Genomic DNA, 12,617 nt, shown 5'->3' with positions numbered 1-12,617 from the left:
ATGTACGGAAATAGTATGGTACAGCAATTGATTTTGCTGTACCCCACACCTGCCTACAACACCTGATACATGCAGTTGTGATCGTCCATTAAAGCACCCATCCAGGATTAAACCTGCTTGGCATCTGAGAGAATGTATGCGATCGGGCACATTTGGGTGTGATTTGGCCATCGGTGTTAACTAATAAAAATTGCCTTAAAATTAAATGGTGAAATAAATGCCAACTGTGGAATGTATATAAAACATAATTTGGATTCAAAGTATATGGTTTCAGATTGGAATAAATGTGAATTGCTATTGAATAACTCGGTTAATACACTGGAATTTTCTGAACTATTTTTAAATGCAAGAAACACATTTTATCAGTTGTACATTTTTTTATATATTTGATCACGAACCACACTAATCGCAGTGCTTATGTGATCAATGCTTTTGGCTTTGTGAAATTGGACGCACAATCGGTTAACCAATAATGAACATGTTCACATTCACCAAAAAAACTGAACGCAACCCAACTCCCCCCCAAATTGAATCTGCAACCTCACAAACACACAAAAGCACAGCAGAGGCTAACAAATACATTGGAACGTGATCGACAAGCTGAAAATAAATACTTAAAACTTGCTCCGCGCAAAACTTTGAAACTATACAGCAACCAAAAAAATTTGATGGAAAACTTGTAAAAAAAACCAGGCTGCTTGCCGGCTGGCTTGCTTCTGCTGAAGTGGCGTTGCTTTGCCAATTGAGGGCAGTATTCGTAAGGTGGCGGTATTGCACTTTCCCCTGGACAAACCTTGCCTTGATCTGTGTGCCTGGCTGCCTCGGAAAGAGGGAGCAGCCCCCCTTTAGCTCTGGCTCCGTACCGCCAAGTTGCCTCGCGTGTCCTGGCTAAACGGGAGAGAGAAGAGCGATTTATTTTGGAGTGACGCGGGGTCTCCGAGGTTCCTGGCAAAAAAAAACATTTCACTATTTGCGAGCAGTGGGTTGCGACCTCCGAAATCAAACGATGGACATGAAGAAGAGGGTTCAGTTGGAGCTGAGGAACAGGATTCCTGCCGAGGTGAGGTCGTCGTCATCGCTACCACCACCATCATCTTCACAGCACATCAACAACCACCACCAATATCATTCCATCGTCGACGACGCGGCTTGCAGCGGGAGGAGGGTGCTCCGTCATCTGCACAATTCACTCGTGCACGGGGTGGCCCTTTATAAATGTGCAAGACGAGTGGAGCTTACGTAGAGATAGATGCACTGTATATATATGTGTGTGTGTTGGAGAGCGTTCGGCAGCACACCGCCACTAACCACCTAACCTCCATGTGCGTGAAGTGTAGACACTAAGCCGTCTTTTATAGCAGCTGTCTCAGCTTTGTTGTCACCACGAGACACTGGAGCGTTCCACGATATGACACAATAATAGCCGGGTTCTTACATCGCAAGAGAGCCCCGTGTGTGTGTGTGTGAGAGAGAGGGGCATGTGACCGTGTGTGTAGTGGGGAGCGGTGGCGCAGCGGTTAGCGCATCGCGCTGCGCTACGACCCCGGCCCGCCCTGGTTCGATTCCCGCTCGCGGCCCCCTAGGTCGACTCGGCCTCAAATTAGTACCCCGGTGCGGTGTGTTGTAAACATCGCCAGCGCTGGGGAGACAAAGGCGGCCGGGTGTGGTGCTGGCCACCCACTCACCACCTCGTGTGTGCCAGTGCCGGCAGCCCTTACAGCTGCTCGCTAACAGCACTTGCCCCGACAGGCTGTCAAGGCTACACGGGGGATCTTTGTCTGTTGTGGATATCGAACCATGAGCAGCACGCCTCGCACTCCGGACACGCCGTGTGTGTAATGTGGTGCCCCATAGACGTCGTCTTCGTCTTCTACGTATGTCAGTGTCTGTGTACAGAGACACACACTTACACACGTGTCTGTGTGTAAACATCCTCGTCCGACGTTGCATCCTTAATGCATTCGCTTCTTTTTTGCGTGCGATGTACGGGGCGGACGTCGACGTCTGATGTCAAATTGCTCCGTGATTACTCGCGGGGGTGGTGATTGTTGTACAAGCAAAGTGTCTTCTTCTGCTGCTGCTGCGTTGTGTGAACAACACAAACAATAAAGAAACATCGCACCCTCCAGTCGTCCAGCGAGTGTGACCGTGATGTGTTGTAATGCCTCCATCGACTCGCTATCGATCGGTGATTATTGGCGTCCGGTAGTTTTTAGATTTGAAGCTTTTTGTGACTGCAAGGATTCATACTCTTAGGTTTTTTCGGTAAAGTCACGTAGGTAAAAATAAATAATAAAAATAATTGAAATAATAATAGAAATACATTTATTTCTATTATAATTGAAATACTAATATAAATACATTTATTTATATTATAATTGAAATAATAATAGAAATACATTTATTTCTATTATAATTGAAATAATAATATAAATAAATGTATTTCTATTATTTTTATTATTTATTTTTACCTACGTGACTTTACCGAAACAACCTAAGACTATCGGGTAGTCTTGTTTAACGTTGCTTTGTCCCCTCTACTGCGTTCAGTTTCATGTATTTGGGTGAATGTGTATAAAGCCCTGTGAGACATTCGGCTCTTGAATCGGGTTCAACAAACAACAAACCATCTTCAAGTGACTTCGCGTTTGAAGTTCTATGTGTAGAGTCTTGTTGTGTGCACGATGTTGGGGGGGGGGGGGTTTAGTTTGTTAACGTTTTGTTTACACGGATGTTTACTTCCCATTGCTCACCTTCGTTGTTGTTGTTGCCACTCGAGGCTTGGGAGCGGTGGCGCAGCGGTTAGCGCGGCGCCGGGGGAGCGGTGGCGCAGCGGTTAGGACTGTGCCTTGGGGCAGTGTCTACTACGCATTGGGGGGGGGGGAGACAAAGACGGCCGGGCGTGCTTGCTGGACGTGAGCCTTTCCGACCTAAGAGCACTTGCCCCCACCAGTCTGTTAAAGGCTATACGGGGGGACTTTACCTTTGCTCGCTTGCATACGATGACAAGTTCACAATTTTGATAACAATCTGGATGTTAATTGTTTTTTTGCAGAATGTCTAAAACTTACGTGCAGTAGACAGCCTGACATTGGTGTATATACTGCACATTTAAATATCTCTTTATTAGCGTGTGCAGTTGCGTGTCTTAAGCTGGTGTGGAACATCTTAGCTTGTGTGGACATCTGTGGGGGGGGGGGGGGGGAGTAGATATTCTGTTCTAGATTTGAAGCTTTCGTGACTGCACGGATTCATACTCTTAGGTTTTTTCGGTAAAGTCACGTAGGTAAAAAAAATTGAAATAAAATAGTAATACACGAAAATAATAATATAAATAAAATAATAATAAATCAATTAAATCACGGGGTGGCCCTTTAATTTAATTTATTGTTATTTTATTTATATTATTATTTTGTGACTTTACCGACAACAACCTAAGAGTATTCTTATTCTGCTTGTGCTGTGTATGTCTTTAGTGAGTGCATATCCCAATGCTCTTATATATGTGTGTGTGTGGGGTGAGTCCTATAATATCTGACAGTCATCTCGGTTCAAACCACAGCACCCTGGGGTCATCTGTTCCGTGACCTCCTTCCACACTCCACGTGATCACTGTAGTCTCAACGTGCACCTAGCCTAGCACGGGGGGTTGTTGTTGTTGTTGTTGCCCTGACTTGTACACATATATCTTCAGCTTGTGTGCACTGCATATCTTGGCAAAAAAAAAATGTGCATCATATTCCGGACATCCAATATGCTTTTCTGCGTGCGAGTTATTGCATCTCGTTGTGTGTCTTGGCTTTCGTGCTGTTGACAAGCACGTAACCCATTGTGTGTGTTGTGTATTTATGCAGTGTACTGCATACATCTTAACCTTGTGTGCACGTCAGCCTGCGTGTACGTCTTGGGTGATTGTGTGTGCAATGCGTGTCTTTGCTGTGTGTGTTAGCATTTGTCAATCTTGTGCATGCCTGTGTTATGTAGTCGTATTAACAAGTATGTGACTCTGTACATATCTGTTCTGTGCATGTCCAAGCCTGTTTGTTTGTGTTATCATGTGTTAACCTTGTGCATTCCTATGAGTGTTATGTAGTCGTATTAACAGCATGTGCCTGTGTGTGTATGTATCTCTGTCGCTGTGCATGCCCAAGCCTGTTTGTAAATCTCGGCTCGTTAAGTGTCTCCCCGTGTCCATTGCTCTCGCTCGCTTGCGTGGTGTCGACTAACGTCGCTTGTGTCGACGTCTTAGATTGTGTACATGCACAGCCCCCTTGTTGGATGAGGAACTCTCACACACGACGTGCTTGCTGATCCCTGGGGGTGAGGGGTTGTTTGCATATAGACGTGGGAGCATAGAACAGTAGTACAACAATATTGCTTTCTCTTCCTGTACTGCCCCACAAAGTAACAACACAACGTAGTGTCCAGTATCAATGAGGCTGTGTAATGTAAATGCTGTGATGGTGGTTCGTGTCCATGAATGGTGTGCGGGTTGTGCTGACGGCTTGTCGTTGTTGCATTCTGTCACGTGTTGTTGTGTCGTCACGTGTCGTGTTGTCACGTGTCGTTGTGTTGTCACGTGTCGTTGTGTTGTCACGTGTTGGTGTGTATGCACGTGTTGTTGTGTCGTCACGTGTCGTCGTGTTGTCACGTGTCGTTGTGTCGTCACGTATCGTGTTGTCACGTGTCGTTGTGTCGTCACGTGTCGTCGAGTTGTCACGTGTCGTCGTGTTGTCACGTGTCGTGTTGCCCGGCTTGTCGTCGTGCTGTCACGTGTCGTTGTGCTGTCACGTGTCGTTGTGTTGTCACGTGTCGTTGTGTTGTCACGTGTTGGTGTGTATGCACGTGTTGTTGTGTCGTCACGTGTCGTCGTGTTGTCACGTGTCGTTGTGTCGTCACGTATCGTGTTGTCACGTGTCGTTGTGTCGTCACGTGTCGTCGAGTTGTCACGTGTCGTCGTGTTGTCACGTGTCGTGTTGCCCGGCTTGTCGTCGTGCTGTCACGTGTCGTTGTGCTGTCACGTGTCGTTGTGTTGTCACGTGTCGTTGTGTTGTCACGTGGTGTCGTGTTGTCACGTGTCGTCGAGTTGTCACGTGTCGTTGTGCTGTCACGTGTCGTGTTGTCACGTGTCGTGTTGTCACGTGTCGTGCTGTCACGTGTCGTTGTGCCACGTGTCGTGTTGTCACGTGTTGTTGTGTTGTCACGTGTCGTGTCGCCACGTGTCGTTGTGCTGTCACGTGTCGTTGTCTTCGCCTGAATGATTGTGCGTTCAGCTTGTGTCTCGCAATACTGAATGGGCATATATCCTGTCACGTTCATCTGGGCATGTTATGGTGTGTCTGCCTTTGCTTGTGTGCATATATGTCCGATGTAAATTTAAAAGTCTTAGTTTGTGTATATATGATACAGATGTATGTCAACGTGTGTGCATGTATGCGTGTTATGTATCAGCTCATCTCATGTATATAATGGTTTGTGTCTGTCTTTGCGTGTATAGTTGTGTGTACTTAGTGAATGTCAGTGTCGGATGAGTCTGTTTGAACCTGCCCGACCTAATGCTTGACTGTACAATGTAGTTGTGTGTATATTATGTCTTGGTGTGTATGCATACTGTTGCTGTGTTTTATCGTATGTATTCATCTTAGTTTGTACGTCTTGGCTCATGCACATGCATTTGCTGCAGTCTAATCTTATTTGCATAACCTAGTTTGTGTAAATCTTAGATTGTTTCTATCCTAACATTGATATACGGAATCAATTACCGTCATTTGTTTGTGTGCAATTATATCAGTCGTCTTGTGTGCACATCTTAGCTTGTGTATGCTTGAGTGATTATGTAGGGCTGTGTGTATAGCCAATCTTTTGCTTGAGTCTTAGCTTTGTGTCTACCTTGCTTCGTGTGTGCTTGCTTGCATAACTTAGTGTATATATCTTGCGTGAATATATGTGTACGTGTGGCATGTACATGCCTGCTTAGGCGTGTGCTTCTGATATCATTGAGTGATTGTGTGTGTGTGTGCAAAGGGGAAAATGTCAAAACTGGGTGGTTTTTAACTTTTGCCGACAAAACTGGATCCCAAATGTCAAAACTGGGTGCACCCTGGGTGGCCAAAAACTTGAGTTTTGGACACTCAGGGTGCACCCAGTTTTGACATTTGTCAAATACACTTGATAATTGTATACTAGCACAGTGTGCCAGCACCCCATTCATCCAAACACTTGGTATTTGTATACTGGCACACTGTGCCAGCACCCCATTCATCTAAACACTTGGTATTAGTATGCTGGCACAGTGTGCCAGCACCATATAACTACACACACTTGATATTTGTACGCTGGCACAGTGTGCCAGCACCCCAACGACCAACATTTCAAGCTACGGCTCGGACTCGGAAGTGAGCTCGGGGCGGGCTTGCGACCAGGCGGGCGCACTGCCACCTTGCGTGATGACCTAGACTAGTGACTCGCGTCAATACCAAACTTTTGGATTGTTGGTTGATGCTACGCGCTACTGTACACCCTTAAATTTGCCATGCATTCGACCATAGCCCGCCAAACGACCAAGCACAGAGACAAAGGCGACGTCCTTGGGAGATGGACCAGCCTGCTTGACGCTCCTGACCATGGTCCCAATGGTGCGGAACAAACCAACGAATGCGCATCTCGTTGATTGGTCAATCCTTTGGCCACACCGTTACGGTGATTGGCGGAAATATTGTGTAAAAAATCAAATTGCTGGCAATGAAAATAGACATATTGTCTCGTGAAAAATTGAAAGTAGACGTAGAAACGTGAATTTTCACAAGCACTTTTCACGAAACAGGTGGAGGAGCGGCTCACATTCGAATGGCAACCCTCCACCCCAAGAAGACTTTTACCACGCGCCGCGAGGCCATCCACGGCATCCAAGACTTTGCTTTGCAACAAGGCAAGCGCGCGGTCCTTGACCTCAAGCGAAGCGGCGGACGGCACGTTGCCATCGTCTGCTCTAGTTCAACACCTTGTTCCTTCAAGGTGAAGCTGACGAAGCTCATGGGGGAACGACGCGGCTTCCGCGTCTCGGCGCTGTGCATGGATCACCACGGCTGCACGGGCACTACCAAGATCACGCAGCGCCAAGTGGAGGCGAACACGACAGCCCGTTCGGCCTTTCGCACCAACCCCCGTACCTCCGCACCGACTGTCATTGCCCAGGTCGCCGACGTTGCTCGCGTCATTGTCCCGACCCGGATGATGTACCGCGCCAAGGACACATGCATCGCGGCGAACGAGAGTGCGGCCCATGCAGGCTTCGAGTTCATCAACTCGCTGGTGGAGACGTTCGGCAAGCTCAACGCGACGACCTGCAGTGTGCGAGAAGACGCGGGCATCTTCTGGGGTGCGTTCATCTGCAACCCGATCGCACGCTCGTTGCAGCCAAGTCTTCAACGCGTCGTCGGCATCGACGGGTCGCACATGAAGGCGCGCGCCTACAACGGAACCATGCTCGTCCTCGTTGGGCGCGACGGCAACAACCGCAACGTCCTTCTCGCCGTGGCGCTGGTGCCGTCCGAGACGGCAGCGGCCTACGACTGGTTTCTCAACTGCTGCACGACCAACGACATCGAGCTCGACGGCACGCCGGTCTTCTGCGATCGTGGCACGGGCATCCTAGCCTCCGACTGGAAGGACCTCATGCTCATCCACTGCACGCGGCATTTGATCTGCAACGGCGTGGACAACATCGGCTCCGCGTTCACGCCCGACCTCCAAGGCATCATCTACGATGCCCAAGGGTGCGCCTCCGAGGCCGCGTTCCGCAGCTCCTTGGGCTGCTTGGGCGTAGCTCTGCCTGCGGCGGCCACGTACTACAACCCCCACACGTGGGCGCTCTACCCGCACCTGCACACGACGCCATTGTACGACTGGCGCACGACGAACTTTGTGGAGTCCACGAACAGCGAGGCCCTGCCGGCTCACGAGATGGACCCCTTCCACTTCCTCATGCACCACATGGAAGACATGATGACGACGGCTTTTGCCCACCGCAGCGACGCCGAGAAGTGGGCCGCTCAAGGGCGTGTCATTACGCCGTACGCTCAAGGACTCATCGACGCTCAGTAGGCGTTGGCCCCGAGGTACAAGGTCTACGAGAGTACCTCGACGCGTGCATACGTCAAGGATCCAGACGCTTACGCCTCTGCCAAGCGCCGAGTCGATCTCAGCTCTCGGTCGTGCACGTGCGGGTACATGAAGCAGATGGGCTTGCCATGTCGGCACTACATTCGTGCCCTCATGGCGTTTGGGCGGATGCCCGAGCTCTACGACGCATGTGCGGTGTGTTACCAAGTCTCTGCCATCAACACGACATGGACCTCGGTTGCCGGTATCGAGCTGCCCATTGCCGAGGAGCTGCAACGCGACAACACCATGATGCCACCTCCTCGCCAGAAGAAGGCTGGCCGCCCGAAGAAGCGTCGGATTCGCAACCGTGGCGAAGGTGGCCCATTGGGCCTCACGCGGTGCTCCTTCTGTCGCGCCAAGGGCCACAACAAGCGCTCTTGCCCGTCGAAGTAGTTATATATATGTAACAAACATGTTTTGTTCTAAGTGTGCAGCACCATACTTCTCGACGCAAACACTATCTACCGTTGTTCTACTGTAGTAGGTGTAGTATGCAAGCTGGCACACTGTACCAGTATACAAATGGCAAGTTCGTGTATGTTCGCGAGCTGAAAGTGTTACTGTAGTTGCAAGCTGGCACACTGTGCCAGTATACATATGGCAAGTAAGTGTTACTGTAGTAGCGAGCTGGCACACTGTGCCAGTATACAAACGGCAAGTAAGCGAGCTGGCACACTGTGCCAGTATGCAAACGGGAAGTTTGTGGTGCAAGGTATGGAACATGAGCCACGAGAAACATCATTTGGAACGCTCTAAATCTGTGGCGACATATGGATGAATAACGCAAGGACCTAAACGTGTACAAAATGATACATTAAATCGTACACCTTCTTCACCCAGTTTTGACATTTGTCCACATTGAACATCACCCAGTTTTGTCATATCAAAAAGCACCACCCTGTTTTGCCTGTCGTTTTCCAAGACCACCCAGTTTTGACATTTGGGATCCAGTTTTGTCGGCAAAAGTTAAAAACCACCCAGTTTTGACATTTTCCCGTGTGCAAAGTGTGTGTCGTGTGTATGAAGTGATTTATTTTGTGCATGTTAGGTTGTGCCATTGTGTAAGTATACCGTGCAACATTGTGTGTGTGTGGTGGTGTCAGTGTGTTGTGGGTGGTATTGTATTCATGCCTTGTGTATATAATTGTCTGTGGTGTTGTGTATCATTGTGCGTGGTCATCACATTGTGTGTTTTGTATCATTGTGCATGTGTGGTTATCACATTGTGTGTGGTGTTGTGTCATTGTGTGTGGTTATCACATTGTGTGTGGCGTTGTGTTATGTATCATTGTGTGTGTGGTGTGTATCATTGTGTGCATGCGGTGTTATGTCTAACGTGTATAGATTGTGGTGGTATCACGTTGTGTTTGTATCGGGTGGCGTGTGACCTTCATAGCACTTGCCCCAAAAGTCTGCTCAGGCTACACGGGGGATCTTTGTCTTTGTGAACACTGGTGTATATCGATTATTATTATGTCTTATTATTATTGTTGTTAAGTGGGAGCGGTGGTGCAGTGGTTAGCGCGCTGCGCCACGAACCAGAGTTCCATTCCTGCTCACGACCACCAACACCTGTGACGATCATCCCCTAGGTCGACTCAGCCTCAAACGAGTACCCGGTGCGGCGTGTAGTAAACATCGCCGCTGGGGAGACAAAGGCAGTCGGGTGTGGTGGTGCTGTTAAGGCTACACGGGGGATCTTTATCTTTGTGTTATGTACTGTCGGTGTGCGTGTGTCATTCTACACAATGTGTATCGTGGTGTCATTGTGTGTTGTATATAAACATGTATCTGTAATCGGATTACGTGTTGCGCGTGTGTCATTTAAACCTATTAACGCAATTCCATTGCCGTACGAATACATTTGTAATACTGTACCAGTACTAATGTCACTGTTATTGTATTGTGTTAGCTTGTGTGTGTGTGTATACGGTGGTGGTGGTGTGCTATTTAAAATATAAATCTGGTAGTTTGTGTGTCTAATGCTGTTGTGTTTCGTGCTCTATGTGTGTATGTGTATGCAATGTGTCCGTGTCTAATGCTGTACCCGTGTGTGTATGGTGGTTGTGTCATTGTGTGTTCACTGTAGTGTATCACTGTGTACTGTGTGGTGTGTCATTGTGTATGTGTACTGTGATATGTGTATAGTAGTGGCATTGTATGTGTACTGTCATTGTACAGTATGTGTACTGTCGTACAGTGTGTACTGTCATTGTACAGTATTACTGTTATTGTACAGTGTGTACTGCCATTGTATTTGTACAGTATGTATACTGTTATTGTACAGTGTGTACTGTCATTGTACAGTATGTGTCCTGTCATTGTACAGTGTATATTGTTGTACAGTATGCGTACTGTCATTGTACAGTGTGTACTGTTATTGTACAGTGTGTACTGTCATTGTACAGTATGTGTACGCACACTAATACAGTACCGTTGTGTAACTATACAGTACATGCAATGTGTACACGTGTGCAGACCTCTTACCAAATGTTTGCGGAGTGTGCTGTAATTGTGCACCAGTGCTGAGTGTAACACACAAACACACTCCCACCCCTCGCTGTGACAAACAAAACCACGTATCTGGTGGATTCTTGTTTAATTCACAGCAAGAATGGATGGTGCCATCATCGTCATCATGCCACCAGTCGAGACAAAGCACGGTGGGGTAGGGGTGGTAGCGAGACAGAGGACATCCTACACAAGGCACCACCACAAGGCACTACACAAGGCACCACCACAAGGCACTACACAAGGCACGATATAAGGGGAGAGATTGGAGAGATAGACGAACAACAGCGAGATGACGGACGCCATGCACGTTGGGAGGTTTCGCGATGATGATGATGAGAGAGAGAGACAAGCGGATGGGTAAAGCGTGGAAAGACGACGACGATGTTTACAGAGGAGGGAGCAGCCCGGGGTGACTTGCCCCCCCCCCTTTCAGGAACCCCCCCCCCTTTCAGGCCCCCCCCTTCCAGGCACCCCCCCCCCTTCAGACACCCCCCCCCCTTCAGACACCCCCCCCTTTCAGGCACCCCCCCCTTTCAGACACCCCCCCCTTCAGGCACGCCCCCCTTCAGGCACCCCCCCCCTTTCAGGCACCCCCCCCCTTCAGACACCCCCCCCCTTCAGACACCCCCCCCTTTCAGGCACCCCCCCCTTTCAGACACCCCCCCCTTCAGGCACGCCCCCCTTCAGGCACCCCCCCCCCTTTCAGGCACCCCCCCCTTTCAGACACCCCCCCCTTCAGGCACGCCCCCCTTCAGGCACCCCCCCCCCCTTTCAGACACCCCCCCCCTTCAGACACCCCCCCCCCTTCAGACACCCCCCCCCTTCAGACACCCCCCCCCCTTCAGGCACCCCCCCCTTCAGACACCCCCCCCCCTTCAGACACCCCCCCCCTTCAGACACCCCCCCTTTCAGACACCCCCCCCCCCTTTCAGACACCCCCCCCCCCTTCAGACACCCCCCCCCCCTTTCAGGCACCCCCCCCTTCAGACACCCCCCCCTTCAGACACCCCCCCCTTCAGGCACCCCCCCCCTTCAGACACCCCCCCCCTTCACACACCCCCCCCCCTTCAGACACCCCCCCCCTTCAGACACCCCCCCCCCTTCAGGCACCCCCCTCCTTCAGACACCCCCCCCCTTCAGACACCCCCCCCCCTTCAGACACCCCCCCCCCTTCAGGCACCCCCCCCTTCAGACACCCCCCCCCCTTCAGACACCCCCCCCCCTTCAGACACCCCCCCCCTTCAGACACCCCCCCCCCTTCAGACACCCCCCCCCCTTCAGACACCCCCCCCTTCAGACACCCCCCCCCTTTCAGGCACCCCCCCCCTTTCAGACACCCCCCCCCCCCTTCAGACACCCCCCCCCCTTTCAGGCACCCCCCCCTTCAGACACCCCCCCCTTCAGACACCCCCCCCCTTCAGGCACCCCCCCCCTTCAGACACCCCCCCCCCTTCAGACAACCCCCCCCCCCCTTCAGACACCCCCCCCCCCCTTCAGGCACCCCCCCTTCAGACACCCCCCCCCTTCAGACACCCCCCCCCTTCAGACACACCCCCCCCCTTCAGACACCCCCCCCCTTTCAGGCACCCCCCCCCTTTCAGACACCCCCCCCCCCCTTTCAGCACCCCCCCTTCAGACACCCCCCCCCCTTCAGACACCCCCCCCCCCTTTCAGGCACCCCCCCCCCCTTCAGACACCCCCCCCCTTTCAGACACCCCCCCCCCTTTCAGGCACCCCCCCCTTCAGACACCCCCCCCCCCTTTCAGGCACCCCCCCCTTCAGACACCCCCCCTTTCAGGCACCCCCCCCCCCCCTTTCAGGAACCCCCCACCACCCCCAGCCAGTCGCTCTCCCGGTCACTCTGTGGCTAAAATCCCAGGCAGCCCTCACCAGGGGTGACTTTCAATGACCTCGTTAGCGCGAGGGTGAGAGGGTGGGGG

The 12,617-nt window shown here is 50.9% G+C and overlaps 1 protein-coding gene across 2 annotated transcripts in view; it reads left to right on the top strand.

Annotated features, from left to right (window-relative positions):
• Positions 1-794: 794 nt before the first annotated feature.
• LOC133343689 (acidic leucine-rich nuclear phosphoprotein 32 family member A-like) overlaps positions 795-12,617 on the top strand; it is a 31,933-nt gene continuing 20,110 nt past the window's right edge. For both annotated transcript variants that reach the window (XM_061553428.1, XM_061553427.1), the window contains exon 1: positions 795-1,060. In XM_061553428.1, coding sequence (XP_061409412.1) covers positions 1,007-1,060 — 54 coding nt within the window. In that variant the 5' untranslated portion in view covers positions 795-1,006. The remainder of the gene's footprint in view (positions 1,061-12,617) is intronic.

This window comes from Lethenteron reissneri, chromosome 18, assembly GCF_015708825.2.
Source record: "Lethenteron reissneri isolate LAM-NWPU_2019-01 chromosome 18, ASM1570882v1, whole genome shotgun sequence".
Lineage (NCBI taxonomy): Eukaryota > Metazoa > Chordata > Hyperoartia > Petromyzontiformes > Petromyzontidae > Lethenteron > Lethenteron reissneri.
Note: the sequence above shows the minus strand (reverse complement) of the source record. Positions and strands in the feature narration are given on the sequence as shown.